This window comes from Natator depressus, chromosome 8, assembly GCF_965152275.1.
Source record: "Natator depressus isolate rNatDep1 chromosome 8, rNatDep2.hap1, whole genome shotgun sequence".
Classification (NCBI taxonomy): Eukaryota; Metazoa; Chordata; order Testudines; family Cheloniidae; genus Natator; species Natator depressus.
This window is the reverse complement of record NC_134241.1, coordinates 95,231,824-95,248,302: the sequence shown is the minus strand read 5'-3', so window position 1 is coordinate 95,248,302 and position 16,479 is coordinate 95,231,824. Positions and strand designations below refer to the sequence as shown.

The following is a 16,479-nucleotide window of genomic DNA, read 5'->3' as shown; positions in this document are numbered from 1 at the left end:
AACCCTCCAAGCCTGATAGGGTTCTCCCAGCAGGCACTCTGGCTTTAAAGTTACCCTGCAGAGACCCTGAGGGGGCAGGAATTTCTGAGCAGGGAGCAGAAGGGTGGGTCCTAGGACAACCCCTAGGTGACAACTCCAGCTGCCCCCAGACAGTGCAAGGAAGGGGTCTGGCCCGTACATAAAGTCTGCTGGACATGCTGACTTTAAGGACTTTTTATATACAATATATTAGGTATAATAAGAAAACTTATCTGAAATTCCCAGGACAAAACTTTACTGATCCAGCTCCCTCAGGAAATCACTCCCCCAAAGGCCAATCCCTTCCATGAAATGATATTCAACATGGCTGATCCTAGACCTTTTATAATATAGCTTTCCAGCTCCCTGACATTAGCATATTTTCTTTTGCAATGAGCTGGGACGTTTGTTTCTTCTAGAGCAAGTGAGCTGCTGCGCTGTTCTTTTTGAGATTCGTGTAGAGTTTGGGGAGACGGGGGGGATGGGTCTGCGGGAAGGGCTGGCTAATCCAACTATTTTTGATTGTGTTCCTTTTGTCTTATTATTACTTAATTTTTGCTGCACTGTTTTTAACACCTGTCAAGAGACTTTCCTTTTTAGTCTCATCTTCAAACTGCCAACTGCTGATTGTAATCTTGAGCTGCACACACTGCTAAAATATTCTGATCTGCATGACGAGTGGAGCTGTTGCCTCGGGACACATCTGCTGTAGCAGTTTTGTATAGTTTTAAATGAATGCATTTGGCTTTTAATTTTCCTTTTGTCTCCTTTCCCCCAACCCTTGGCCCATGGACCCATGTTTCTTTATAACACTCATACTACTGGGTCAGTCGGGTTTGAGTGCTTGCCGGGGTTGCCTTACCTACGGCTTTGCAGTTCTTGGACAGGGTGTCCATCTCGTATCCCTCGTAGCATTCACATTTGTAGTCCCCTTTGTAATTAATGCAGATCTGGCTACAAGCGTCTGGATTCTCACATTCATCTATGTCTGAAAGGAGCGTTTGAAACCCATCAATAACTTGAAATCAAACCATCTGTGATGGAGCAATGCTGGAGTGACTATAATTACGTCTCTGTACAGTGAAACAAGAGACTGCTGTTTGCATGTAAATTACCTCCACACGTTTTTTTATCCAGAAGCTTGTATCCGGGAGGGCATTCACATTCATAACCGATCTTCAAGTCTTTGCATATGTGTGAGCACCCACCGTTGTTGATCGAACATTCATTTTGGTCTAAAAGAAGCATACAGATTATTTAGGATAAAGGATGGTTTTTAATTACAAGACTGAGTACGTTAAAAGGCGTCGAGTCGAGGTACCCAGAAATGTTTCAGTAGCTACCAGCTGCTGGTGATTGGGAGCCAGCAGTATAGAGCGCACTAGTGACTTTACAAATAGAAAACACCCACCAAAATTCTCTCTTTCTCGGTATCACTCCAAACTGACATTTTAAAGTCCCTTTGGACTAGAAACCAGTGGCCTAAAATGCAAATGCAAATCAGAGCCCCTGGGGATACTGTACAAAATTCTTGGGTTCGCAGCTCCCATCCAGTCATAAATCTTTTGCTTCCAGGCATTAACTGCCTGAGAATTATCCCCATTTGACTTCCCCCTCTCCCTACTCTGGTGGCACATACCAAACTGTTTCCTTGAGCTGTAATAATCCATTCCAGGACAGTCATCTGACCCAATGGTCCCAGCTAACTGGGGAGAGTCTATGTGGTATTAGATATTCCCATCTAATACACCAGGGCAGTCTATGCTGAGAGAGCCCCAGCATATACCAAGGTACAGTCCTTTGGAGATATTCCCACCTCACTTATGTACAGTCCGTACACAAGACACCCCGAGCTAACAGTGAGATGTGGACAGTCTGACTGCTGACAGCCTAATCTAACTCATGTGTACAGTCTATACAGTGATAGTCCCATCTAAGACCAAAATGCTGTCTCATCAAATGCTGTTTTTCCCCCTTGTGCAAGAGCTGAAATTGAAAGAGTAGAATTATTGCAACCTCGTAACTATAACTGGAGAAAGGTTGAGGAAGGTTGTTTTCTTGCCAGAAATAACATTTTTCTTGTTGTTCCAATTAACCTATACAAGGTGAAGAGAAATTTCTTCCTCTGTCTAGGATTGCTGATGCAGATGATGTGGGAGTTCTGGGGCATAGCGGTTCACTTGGGCATGCAGCCCATCAGCTTGAAGCTTTACTGTAATATACAGTCAGATTTATTTATTTTTACTTCTTGCTTCTGTGGATACCACTGTGTAGCAGCACAGCAGAACCATTAAACCAGTACCCTTGGAAGAAAATAAAAACAACAACAAGCCAATTAAAGTGAACGGGCTAGGAAGACATTGCACCAGGAGAGACAGCGACTCGGATGTAGTATGCTTCCACTTTCCTAACAAAGAAATAAGCATGTTATTAATAGCAGCAAGATCACTAGGCTCTGAGTCGCTGTCCACAGAGTCGTACTGTGTGCCATAGCTGTTCTTTGACATTTATTAAATGGAAATTGCCTTTTACTATCGTTATAGTGGCCTCTAGCCTATTAGACTGAACACATGCACACACAGACAGACTTCAAAATGCTATAGGTTATTGTAACTTAAACAAGGATTTGCATGTCAATCACACTTCTGGTTACAGGGGTGCTTTGTAGCATGGATATAAAAACTACTCGAGCACTGGTTCTCTCACTGCAGCTCTTAACATAGGCCTAGAAGTAGGCCAAGTGTAGACACTACTCTGCTCAATTTTCTATTATGGAAGAACAGCCAATTACCCAAACTGGGGCCACATATCCACCTGACAATTTAAATAAGATGACTAATAAAACTCTGCATTGTTTGGCGCCTTTCTGAGGATCTCAAAGTGCTATGGAGAGGTGCTAAGTACACTTATGCCCCATTTTACAGATGGGGAAACTGAGACAGACAGTGGTTAAATGACTTGCTCAAGCTCACACAGTGAGCCAGTGGCTGGAACAGAACCTGTATCTCCTGACTCCCACTTCCCTGTTCTAATTACCTGCATGTTGCTGGCGGCGCCCCTTATGTTGTGCCATGTGAGCGCCACTCCAGAGGGCGCCAGAGCCGGTTCCCTCTGGATACTGCTGAGGAAAAAACTTCCGGCACCGGTGCATGTGGCGAGCACACACACCTAATATGGAATGGACATGAGCAAGCACTCGAAGAAGAACAGCAATGTTAAATCACTGTCTCCCAAGCATACACTCACATACACTCCTCTGTGCTGAGTCAGGTGTGAGTGAAAGGTGTAATGCATCAATGTTCATGGGCTGATGATTTTGGGTGGAGGTGGAGACCCTATGAGATCCCCCTGTACAGTTTCCCTGTCTCTCTGTTTGGGTTGATATGGAGTGACAGGCGGCACAAGTGGCTTGGCTAGCCTTTGTCAGCTCAGGGATAAAGTACAAAAGTCAGCACTAGAACTTCAGACCTTGGTCAGGGTCACGTTTCCCTATTTCTGAATCAGGATTTGAAAGAAAAAAAAATCTTCCTATATTTTTTCACCCAGTTACATTTTCTGAACTAGCCTCTTTGTACTACCAATATTTGAGGCCAGATTACTGCTGGTGTGCCAGCAATCTCTGAGGCCAGGTGTGCAAGGGTGGAAGGGAAGAGCACAAGGAGCCTTTCCCATGTGAGCCAGCCACAATCACAGTCCTTGCACTGCCTGAGTACTCCAAACTAGTGCTGCTGCTGGCAGTATTCTCCTAAAAGGAGGGGTGAAAGCTCAATAACCCACCTATTTCCTGCACCAAGGAGTCCTCCAGGAAGAATGGAACTGCTCTTTGGTGGTGTGGTTTGGATTCTCTCTCTTCTAACAATGTCGATGCAGCAAACAGGTGCTTGTCAGAGATGTGCTTTTATGGCATCTGTGATTTTCACTAACTTGGAATCCAATGTAATTTTACACAGAGGGAATTTTTATCAGGCTTATTTGACACCATGCCCTTAATCCCTAATAAAAACCTCAATAACATGGAATCATAGATCTGGAAGGGACCTCAAGAGGTCATCTAGTCCAGTCCCCTGCATGTAGAATATGGAACATGTAGAAACTGGAAATGGAAAACACCCATAGAACTCACCTATCTGACAATAATACTCAGAAATCAGTTTCTATCTTTAAAGCATTTTACAAACACTAATTAACCCACACACCAGTAATTATCTGGTGTCAGGGGGATTAGAATTTATGAGTTCCTTGCTCCTGGTCCTGTGCTCAGATCACACATCTTCCCATGAAGACAAAGTGCATTTCTTGGTGGAGTAGAATGGAGCCTCTGGGCAAGCCTCCAGTCACACCTGTGCAAGCCCAATGACCTCAAAAAGCCAGAGAGCCCAATTCTGCTTCCATTTATATCCATGCAATGGGTACAGTGTGTGCAGAGAGAGAAAGACAGAGTGCAGCTAGGAATGGCATTAGCAGCCACATGTTGTTATTCTGCTAGTCATGAGCACCAGAGAGAGAAGAGGTTAACACAGCAGCAATAAGAGGAAAGAGGTGTGTACTGTACCACATTCTTTCACAGGCTCGTCAGACCCGTCCCTGCAGTCTCTATGTGAATCGCACACTTTGACTCCATCAATGCACTCTCCATTTTTACACTGAAACTTCCTGGGGCTTTCACACGTGGACTCTGTTGTGTTGGGCAAGAGAGGAAAGCGACTAAATTAGATTAGGGACATGATAATGAAGACTGAACATCAAGCTTCAAGAGGTTAAAATTAGCAGTAATGAGATAGTGTTAAGCAAAAGAATATTTAGACTGAACATCATGCAGGAATTTTTTTTTCAAAGAGTGAGGTCTATTAGGACTTTGGAAAAGTTCCTAAAGAAGCCCCATTACTGGACTAATTTAAAATGCTCTATAAGGAACAACCCTGCATTGGCCTGGGGAGATGGATTAGGAAAGCTAATAGGTCTTTTAAATCTCCAGTGCCTACAGTGCTCTGACTGAGCTGGACTTCTTATTGTATCATACACTGGAGTGTAAGGCGCATTGGCTATACGTACCGTTAATGCAGCCTGCCTCATCGCTGTTGTCAGGACAGTCGTGTACCTTGTTGCACTGCTTTGCTCCATTGATACAGGTCCCGTCCCCACACTGGAACTCATCAGGGCGGCAGGTCACCAGTGCTTTAAAATGACACCAGGATGGATTTTAAATGGCTTCATACAATAGTCTTTAACCACATACAACAGACTCTTCATTTGTCTTATTAAACTGTACCGAACATGCTCCCTGGGCTCCTCTACCCAATTTAAAACATGAATTATATGCAGAGTTCACTGAGTATATTAAAGGGCTCAACAGAAACTCAGTAACTCTTTCCCTGTGCAGGGAGCTTTAAGAGTTAACAAACTTGGGCTCTGGGAGACCAACAGGGGTGAGGGCTCGTCACTGAGAATGTCCTGCCTGTGGCCCTCAGATGTTTAAACATGGCAGCTGAGGTGCTCCAGTTGATCTTACCGCCCATGGCAGAGCATAGGGAGTGAAGTGGGTCTCTAAGCTTAGCCAGGACCAGCCCGTACAGGGCAAAACGAATCCCTTGAATAGCAGCCCACAGCCAATCAGTGCAGACAATGGAGCTTCCTGTCAGAAACAACGGTAAGCAAGTGGGCAGCCAAATTCTGTGCTCACGGAAGTTTGAGAGTTCAGCTTTAGCCCACACGAGGCGCACTGCTGCACTCCAATTCAAAGAAGATGAAGGTAGGGAGGGCCATGTGCCGACGCTGGCCACCTTGCCTCAGCTTTTTATTTATTTTAGAGACAAAAAGATTTTTTTAAAAAATACATTTTGAAACGTGTCCAGCCTGAGGTCATGGGCCAAATTCATCCCTGGTGTAACTCCACTAAAGTCAATGCAGTTACACCAGGGATCAATCTAGGACTGGAGATGCTGAGTACTCAAAAGTCAAACTGAAGACCAAAGGGAGCTGTGAGAATTCAGCTGAGAGCCAGGCTTCGTGCTACGTTACAGTCTGAAAACATCTCGGCAGACTCAGACCATGTTTCAAGCCTGGAGCTAATTTTCCTGGTCAGGTTATTACTGACTCAAAACAGGTCTTCATAACAGAAACATTAAGAAACCCCTCTGCTACAGAGGGCTAGAGCCTTGCAACACTCGGAGTTACAATGCTTAACTTTTGAGTACCTGGCTGCCTAGTGAAATTCACAACCTTGATTTAGGTGCTCAGGGTCCCTACACAATGCTGGGGGAGAGTCAGGTGCCAGAGAAAGGGATTCACAGAAACCACCACACTGAGCTGCCAAAACTAGCCAGTAGGAAATGCTGAGGAAGGGGATGGGTCTAAGCCCTCCCCCTCAAAGGGAATTAGGCACCTAACTCCACCAGAGGGAGGCGTCTCCGCCCACTTGGAATTCACAGCTCTGAACCCTTTCCTTAACCCTGGAGTTAAGCCCTAAGCCAGTCCTTTCTGGCAAGAAACCTAGGAGGAGTTGGAGGAAATGGTGATGGCCCCCTTATGCTCAAAAGACCAGGGGTTAGGGCACTCACCTGGGATGTGGGAAACCAGGGTTCAAGTCCCTGCTCCAAATCAGGCAGGGTAGGGACCTGAACCTAGGTCTCCCACAACATTCCAGGTGAGCGCAACTAATTGCTGGGCTGTAGTGCATAAAGGGTGTGTGGCACCGCTGCTTCCTCTGTCTTCTGTGTGAGTTAGGCATGTCCTGATGAGGCCCTGCAGGCAAGACAGGTGGGAGAATGACTGATCTGAAAATCCCACCAGGGCTGGGTGTGAGCTAGAACACCAGGTTACTCGGTGGTGTCAGGACTTAGGTGTCACTCTGCTTCAGGCACCTATATGATTAGGCAGCAGCTGAGTGGGGTTTTGTGAATGCCAGTGGCACCTAAATGCTGAACTTAAGCACCTAAAGGGACAGGTAGACATCTACGTCCCCCTTGTGAATCTAGCCCAGAGCCCCTACCTGAAGCCATGTCTTCCTCAAGGTTATGTTAACAAACGGCCTCCATAGCTGAGACTCTCATTTATACTGACAATGAATAAGGCTATGATCAAGTCACAGAGGTCATGAAAGTCATGGAAACTGCGACTTCCAGCAACCTCTGTGACTTCAGCAGTGGTAAGCAGCAAGGTCCTCTGCTGCCCATGGGGGCTGCGAGCTGCAGGGGCTGCCAGAGGTGGTGGGGAACCCCCAGACTTGTGGGCAGCGGGGGAACCCCTGAGCTCCCAGCCACCACAGGCCCCCAGTGCTGTGGGTGGTCAGGGTACCCCACAGCTCCCGGCTGACATGGGAGCTGGTAGCATCCCACAGCTCTCGGCCCCCGCAGGTGGTGGGGGAACCTCCAGCTCCCAGTCCCTGTGGGCCCCTGGAGCTGCGGGCAGTGGGGGTACCCTGCAGCTCCCGGCCCCCATGGGCAGCAGGGGACCCCTCCTGAGCTGCAGGTGTATCCCGCAACCCCCAGCTGCTGCAGGTGGCTCCTATCCCCTGCGCAGCAGCCCCACTTCAGGTGGTGTGGGGACCCGCAGATCCCCATTTTGTCCCAGATGCTTTTAGTAAAAGTCAGACTAAAAATATCCATGACAAAATCTTAGCCTTAATGATGAGTACAGAAGCTCTATAGATGCTCACGGATAGCAGCCGCCAGTTTGATTGCAAAGGAGATCTACAGCTCCCTGGGTATGTTACACATTACAGTTCAGAGGAGGCCATCTTCCAAATGTTTCCTCAAAATTCTATTAAAGTAGCAAACCATTTGAAAGTCTTTACTGTTGTGTTTCTCCTTTGGGGGCTGAAGCCGGGTTTACCTGACAGAAAATCATTGCTGCTGAATAGCTATAGGAGGTCAGAGCTGATGCTAATTCATGTAATCCAAAACCACGTGGTAGCATTTCCTTGACAATTTCACGAACTGTCTCTAAATACAGAAATTATGGCTTCTTCTTCGAGTGCTTGCTCTTGTCCATTCCAATTAGGTGTGGGTGTGCCGCGTGCACGATTGTTGGAAAGTTTTTCCTCTAGCCGTATCTGTCGGGTCGGCTGTGGAGCCCCCTGGAGTAGCACCTTTATGGCAGTGTATATAGGTCCTTGCCGACACACCTCCTGCTCAGTTCTTTCTTACTGCCAGTGATGGCTGTTGGAGCAGCTCGGTCTTGTGTATTGGAAGTGCCTACTTAGCGGTCTTTCTTTGAATAGTTGTTGTAAATAGTCACCCACTAGCGTTAGTTAGTTGAATAGTACTTAGCCGGAAGATCTTCCCTGATTCCCTTTCCACCGGACAGGGGCATGCCTTGGTCCCAGGGCTTTAAGCCCTGTGAGAAGTGCCTGAAGCCTATGCCACGTGGTGATCCGCATGATTCCTGCCTCAAGTGCCTCGGGAAGGGTCATCAGGAGGATAGGTACAAGATATGTAGGGGTTTTAACAAAGAAGAGAACAAAGAAGGAGAGAGACTCTTGCCTGAAGCTCCCCCTAACGAAATCTGCACTTCGCCCACAGCCTCAATGCGCAGCGCACCGGCGTGGGAACCCTTGGCACTGAGGAAGGACTCCGGTAAGAAGCATCGGCACTGCTCCCCGGCCCTGAGGCTCAGCTCCACCTCGCGGTACCAATCACAATTGCCGGTACTGCATAAGAAGAAGATGGACAAGGGTCGCTCACCGGCACGGCACACCAGTGGGGTGTGTCCTGTGTTGGGACTCCCCGAACCTGGCCTGCAAGTCCCACAGCTGTTGACTCCAGCCATGACAGGGGGGCCGTTGAGTCCAGTGCGGATGGGCTCTCCAGTGCTGTTGGACCTATCAGTGGACAGGCCAGTAGTCCTTCCCTTGTTCCCAGACCTCATCACACAAGAAAACGGCAGGATACGACATCCTAACCTGGAGTCCCGCCACCTCACAGCGTGGAAGCTCCATGGTTAAACCAGTCTCAACTTCAGTTCAGGAGGTCTTTCTCGGAAGCAGGAAGCCCTCTACTCGAGCCACTTACCTCACCAAGTGGAAGCAGTTCTTGATTTGGTCTATGCAGAAGGGTACTCCTGCACCACAAGCCTTGATCCCATTTATTTTGGACTACCTGTTCAACTTGAAATGGCAGGGGTTGGTGACCTCTTCGATCAGGGTACACTTGGCTGCCATCTCTGCCTTTCACCCAGGGGTAGAGGATAGGTCGGTCTTTGGAAACCCGATGGTAGGCCGCTTCCTCAAGGGGCTGGATAGACTGTATCCTCAGGTGAGGCAGCCTCTTCCTCACTGGGACCTCAATCTAGTCCTTGCCAGGCTTATGGACCCCCCCTACTTGAGCCCATGGCAACATGTTCCTTGCTTTACCTATCTTGGAAGGTAGCTTTCCTAGTGGCCATCAGCTCAGCCAGAAGGGTCTCTGAATTCAAGGTGCTGACATCTGAGCCCCCTTTTATAAAGACAAGGTGCAACTTCACCCACACCCTGCGTTTCTCCCTAAAGTAGTCTCTCAATTCTATAGAAATCAGGACATTTTCTCAAGCCACATGCCAATAACAGAGATCGCATGCTTCATTAATTGGACTTGAGATGTGCCCTGGCTTTCTATATCAAGCGCACAAAGCCATTTCAGAAGTCCCCAGAGCTCTTCATCACTGTCGCAGAGAGGATGAAAGGGCTTTCCATCTCCTCCCAACACATATCATCCTAGATCATGTCGTGCATCAGGACTTGCTATGACTTGGCCAAGATTCCGGCCCCAACATTGACAGCGCACTCTACAAGAGCTCAAGCATCATCTGCCACTTTCCTAGCTCAAGTGCCCATTCAGGATATATGCAGGGCAGCCACATGATCCTCTATCCATACCTTCACCTCGCATTACGCAATTTCTCAACAGTCCAGAGATGATGCAGCATTTGGCAGAGCAGTGCTGCAGTCTGCAACCAGATGAACTCCGACCCCTCCTCCAAGAGTACGGCTTGGGAGTCACCTAATTGGAATGGACATGAGCAAGCACTTGAAGAAGAAAAAACTGTTACCTACCTCTCATAACTGTTGTTCTTCGAGATGTGTTGTTCATGTCCATTCCAAATCCCACCCGCCTCCCCTCTGTCGGGAGTATTCAGGCAAGAAGGAACGGAGCAGGCGGTGGGTTGGCAAGGAACTATATACACTGCCATAAAGGCGCCACTCCAGGGGGCTCCACAGCTTACCCGAGGGGTACCGCTAGAGGAAAAACCTTCCGACAATCTCAAAGAACAACAGTTATGAGAGGAAGGTAGCCATTTTTTTTTAGATACCCCAAAAAGAGCCAAGAGACATTAAGTGAACTAGCAGCAAGTATCATAAAGTGCAAGCCATGGCACAGTGTTATTCTTCACAGCATCATACAGGATGCAAAATGCAGATTTAGGATGACTTCAGTTGACTAAACTCTAGCATGTACAGAATTGCCGCATGACATTTTATATAACAATGACAACTGCAGCACCTGTGGAGGCATGGGGGAAACCCAGCATTTATAAATACAGCATGACAAAATAAAGCTGTGAGGTGGCACTGTCCCCTCCCCCCCAGAAAGAAGTCAAACGCACCCAATAAATGCACAAAGATAAACCTTTTGCAAAAAATCCTAAGGGAAAAAGCTTTCCCAAGTAATAAACAGTGTCCTAGGAGCCATAGCTTTGTTACCATCAAATTCTAGAAGCTAAATAATTGTGAGACAGGTAAGTGGATGGAAGACCTCGAGAGCAATATCTAGTGGACCTACTGGATCATCAGTTTCATTTTCTTCCTTGTAAGTGGCACTCTTTCCTCTAAATCAGCAGTGAAGCAATTGCCCAACCCAATCCTACACTTATTCAAGTTAGTGAGATTTTTGTCACTCAGTTCAACTAGAGAAGGCCTGCAGTTTATCAAGTAATTTGGGACTCTCAAGACAAAAAGGCTCTATGTACCTTGAATATATTTATTTATTATTAGTAGTAATATTAGTAACAATAATAAGACTCCCAAATTTAGGTTTTATTTAAAAATAATAATTTTAACCAACCTTACTATGAAGAGAAATGTTTCCATTTTGTAGAAAATGAAATCCATTTGTACGAAACCCAAACCCAATATTGTACAGCTGCATGAGAATTTGAGGGGAAACTTGTTAACACTAGTTTAGTGTCTTTATCCAAGCTGAATGGACAGCAAAATGCATAAATACCAGATGGTGCAAAGACTTAGTGTGGAAAAAAATACTTTTGCAATTTGAAAAGTACAGTGATCAGAATAATTCACCAGAAGTTTGAAAAGTGTTGTGATTTTCACAGGTGCTGATCACCTGTACCTCCAACTGACCCAATGGGAACTGCACATGCTTAGCGCCTCCGAAATACGGCCACTGAGGGCCTCACATTTGGCATCCGACACTTCTGACCATTTTGGCTAAGGTTTGTAACACAAAAGCCAAAGAAGTTAATAAGCATAAAAGGAACCATAAAACTCCACAGCCTGGGGTTCAACACAGTTCCTATAAACATGGTTTGAAGCCTAACCTTCCCATGAGCCATATCCCCCACTGTCTCTCCAGTAGTCAATTTATTGCTCTTTCCCTGAACATCTGGATAAGCGGAATGAGCAGCTGAGCTAAATTTAACTCTTTGGTCACCAAGGACCAGGTAGTCCCCTAAAACCCTATCGGATGTGAAAAGAACATTGAATTTTTAAAAATTCTTTCACTTTTAATCACCTAAGTGTGACAAGGGGAACAATTTAAAAAAAGAAAAGGAGTACTAGTGGCACCTTAGAGACTAACAAATTTATTTGAGCATAAGCTTTTGTGAGCTACAGCTCACTTCACTTCCTGAAGATCGAAACAACGGACTGGACTTCTACATAGAGTGCTTCCGCTTACGTTCACGGGCTGAAACTGTGGAAAAGCAGCATCACTTGCCCCATAACCTCAACCATGCAGAACACAATGCCATCCACAGCCTCAGAAACAACTCTGATATCATAATCAAAAAGGCTGACAAAGGAGGTGCTGTCGTCATCATGAATAGGTCGGAATATGAACAAGAGGCTGCTCGGCAGCTCTCCAACACCACTTTCTACAAGCCATTACCCTCTGATCCCACTGAGGGTTACCAAAAGAGACTACAGCATTTGCTCAAGAAACTCCCTGAAAAAGCACAAGAACAAATCTGCACAGACACATCCCTGGAACCCCGACCTGGGGTATTCTATCTGCTACCCAAGATCCATAAACCTAGAAATCCTGGATGCCCCATCATCTCAGGCATTGGCACCCTGACAGCAGGATTGTCTGGCTATGTAGACTCCCTCCTCAGGCCCTACACTTCCAGCACTCCCAGCTATCTTCGAGACACCACTGACTTCCTGAGCTAACTACAATACATCGGTGATCTTCCTGAAAACACCATCCTGGCCACTGTGGATGTAGAAGCCCTCTACACCAACATTCCACACAAAGATGGACTACAAGCCATCAGGAACAGTATCCCCGACAATGTCACGGCAATCCCGGTGGCTGAACTTTGTGACTTTGTCCACACCCATAACTATTTCACATTTGGGGACAATGTATACCTTCAAATCAGAAGCACTGCTATGGGTACCCGCATGGCCCCACAGTATGCCAACATTTTTATGGCTGACTTAGAACAACGCTTCCTCAGCTCTCGTCCCCTAAAGCCCCTACTCTACTTTCGCTACGTTGATGACATCTTCATCATCTGGACCCATGGAAAAGAAGCCCTTGAGGAATTCCACCATGATTTCAACAATTTCCATCCCACCATCAACCTCAGTCTGGATCAGTCCACACAAGAGATCCACTTCCTGGACACTACGCTGCTAATAAGTGATGGTCACATAAACACCACCCTATACCGGAAACCTACTGACCGCTATGCCTACCCTCATGCCTCCAGCTTTCATCCAGACCACACCACACGATCCATTGTCTATAGCCAAGCTCTACGATACAACCGCATTTGCTCCAACCCCTCAGACAGAGACAAACACCTACAAGATCTCTATCAAGCATTCTTACAACTACAATACCTACCTGCTGAAATGAAGAAACAGACTGACAGAGCCAGAAGAGTACCCAGAAGTCACCTACTACAGGATAGGCCCAACAAAGAAAATAACAGAACGCCACTAGCCATCACCTTCAGCCCCCAACTAAAACCTCTCCAACGCATCATCAAGGATCTACAACCTATCCTGAAGGACGACCCATCACTCTCACAGATCTTGGGAGACAGGCCAGTCCTTGCTTACAGACAGCCCCCCAACCTGAAGCAAATACTCCCCAGCAACCACACACCACACAACAGAACCACTAACCCAAGAACCTATCCTTGCAACAAAGCCCGTTGCCAACTGTGTTCACATATCTATTCAGGGGACACCATCATAGGGCCTAATCAACTCAGCCACACTATCAGAGGCTCGTTCACCTGCACATCTACCAATGTGATATATGCCATCATGTGCCAGCAATGCCCCTCTGCCATGTACATTGGTCAAACTGGACAATCTCTACGTAAAAGAATAAATGGAGACAAATCAGACGTCAAGAATTATAAACATTCAAAAACCAGTTGGAGAACACTTCAATCTCTTTGGTCACTCAATTACAGACCTAAAAGTGCCAATTCTTCAACAAAAAAACTTCAAAAACAGACTCCAACGAGAGACTGCTGAATTGGAATTAATTTGCAAACTGGATACAATTAACTTAGGTTGAATAGAGACTGGGAGTGGATGGGTCATTACACAAAGTAAAACTATTTCCCCATGTTTATTACCCCCACACCCCCCACTGTTCCTCAGATGTTCTTGTCAACTGCTGGAAATGGCCCACCTTGATTATCACTACAAAAGGTGTCCCCCCCCCCCCCTCATGCTGGTAATAGCTCACCTTAACAGATCACTCTCGTTACAGTATGTATGGTAACACCCATTGTTTCATGTTCTCTATGTATATAAATCTCCCTACTGTATTTTCCACTGAATGCATCCGATGAAGTGAGCTGTAGCTCACAAAAGCTTATGATCAAATAAATTTGTTAGTCTCTAAGGTGCCACAAGTTCTCCTTTTCTTTTTGCGAATACAGACTAACACGGCTACTACTCTGAAACCCGTAATTTAAAAAAATTTATCTTTACAATGTTCTTGTAAGTACAACAGCATCGTACCGACAATGTTGTGGCAAAAGCTATCCTGGGACCTGGTAGGCAGGCAAGGAGTGTGGGAGGTGGTGGGACATTGTCCGCAGTGCCTTTTTATAATGAAACTGGGACATAATTCCATTTCAGTATAATTGGCTGAGTAAATACAACAGGCCACCAATCAGGAGCATTCCCACAGCAACAGGATATCCTGTCTTAGAGAGGAGGGCTGTGTTTTTGCACAGCTCCTCAATGCGCAGAGCTTAATTTATATGTACCAGCTGTTCAGAAAATTGCAGTGCTATTTTGGAGGCTTAAACCAATGGAATCTCAGCACTTTTCTAGCTCCTCTTCAGTTCCACAAAATAGAAACAAAGCAAGAACCTGTTATATTAACTGCTACACATAACACAACTATGTTTTACATTTGCAAACTCTGGACAAAAAGACAAGCTGCTCAAATTCAACATGCACATTCCAGGCTCAAAGCTGGTATTCGCATTGCCAATTATCCCAGAGTCTTTAATGACACACATGGGGATTTGCACCAAATAACTTCCATCTGAGGCATTTATTACTTTTTGAAAATAAAGTCACTTTGCAGTTTTATGGCAATTTTCACATGCGTGTCTCAAAGCACTTTTCAGGCATTAACTAAGCCTCAAGATAAGTCCTATTTTATGGATGGAAGGACTGAGGCATAGAGAGTTGGAAGTGACCCGAGAAGACTGTTGTAGAGTCAGGATTAGCTCTCAAGAGCCCTGATTCCTAGTTATTTGTTCTAAGCACTGTTCAATATTCCCCTTCTGTATGTACAACCTATATTTCAAAGGAGAACTTTTAAGGTAACAGGTCTGGATTGTGAGGCTGATAAATCCAAACTATAGATTATATTAGAAAAATACATTTTGAGTGTATTTATATGAATTCAGAAAAAAAACAACTGTCACAGACAAATTCCTTGAGCCAGCCCATTCTATCCTATTTATTTTCTCTCTCTCTGCCAAAGCATTTTCACTAGTTGTCACCCTCAATGGGTAGCCTACTCTTTCATTCATCCAAAATGATTATGACAACAAGTGACTGATGCTGGCCTCAAGAGAGATTTTTTTTAAGTGGTTAATATCCCTCTATTATGTATAACACAAAAACCCCATTAGCTCCATGTGCAGGAAAAGATGTCAAATTGATATCGTCTCTCCTGAACTTACTCTAATCAGCTCAAATCTATGATATTTTTAATATACCTATTGTAGAGGTATCAAAGCACCAGATGATGAATGCCATGTCATATATTTGCAATTTCTTCTGTATCTTTAATAAAAAAAAGACTTAGAAAGTTCAGAAAGAGAAGAAAACCTCAGCTGTCTGGGCCAGTTCCCCAATGGGTGTAAATCAGGGTAGCTCCACTGAAGTGATTTACAACAGCTGAATATCTGATTCTCTGTTTCCACAACTCTTTGTTTAGCAAAACAGATCCTTTTGTTTTATAAGGGCATCGACAAACCTTTTAGTTCTCCCATGTCACTTTTAAAGCTATGTAATAGAGGGTACATTTATATTTCAGTTGTGTGCTGCAGAACACGCACCATCTACCGTCACCACCTGGGTGCAGCTTTTTTATGGTTAGGAGCCACACTGGCTTAATCTAGGAATGATCAATTAAACACACAGATACCCACACACAGAGCCACATATCCTCTCTTCTCTGGTGCATTAAGGGTCTCCTTTCCCACTACATACAGCTTTAGTGGACTACTTATAATGTTATTTACACTGGTTTTACATGAGTGTTCTGAACTTCATTTACTTCAGTGGAGTTACTCCTTATTTATATCACTACAAGGGAGAGGAGAATCAGGACCTGCATGTGTCAAGGAGCCCTCCAGAGAAAGGTTGGTGTAACAGTCAAAGCATCAGTGTTGAAATACCTGTGTTTCCTGGAGCCACAGGACCAAACCCAGCAGAGGCAGCTCTGCCATTCATCTCTTTCACATAGGTAAACTGAATATCATACAATTTGCTGTATATGGATTTACTGCAGACCTTGTACACTAAAATTCCTGCCTTCTGAACATGAATGTTAAAGGTCCCAAGGCACTTTCCAAAGGAGTGGGAGTCTGCCCATCTCCCTGGCCATATTTCTTCTTTCCTTCACTATTATGCAGCTGTGCACTAGCTGGCAGTCATCACTGCCTCACAGGAAGTTGCACTATGTGATGTTGTAGGGAGGTATTTCGAAAAGTTTTCTATACAATTGTGAGATATTACTACTGCTGCCTGCT

At 45.4% G+C, this 16,479-nt stretch overlaps 1 protein-coding gene across 2 annotated transcripts in view; it reads right to left on the bottom strand.

Moving 5' to 3' along the window:
• Positions 1-16,479, bottom strand: part of LRP8 (LDL receptor related protein 8) — a 278,497-nt gene that overhangs the window by 30,670 nt on the left and 231,348 nt on the right. The window contains exons 6-9 of one of the 2 annotated variants that reach the window (XM_074961710.1): positions 5,071-5,193; positions 4,571-4,693; positions 1,134-1,253; positions 881-1,006 (exon numbers count right to left, since the gene is read on the bottom strand). In XM_074961710.1, the coding sequence (XP_074817811.1) occupies positions 881-1,006; positions 1,134-1,253; positions 4,571-4,693; positions 5,071-5,193 (492 nt within the window). The remainder of the gene's footprint in view (positions 1-880; positions 1,007-1,133; positions 1,254-4,570; positions 4,694-5,070; positions 5,194-16,479) is intronic. The other variant, XM_074961709.1, reaches the window with a different exon arrangement.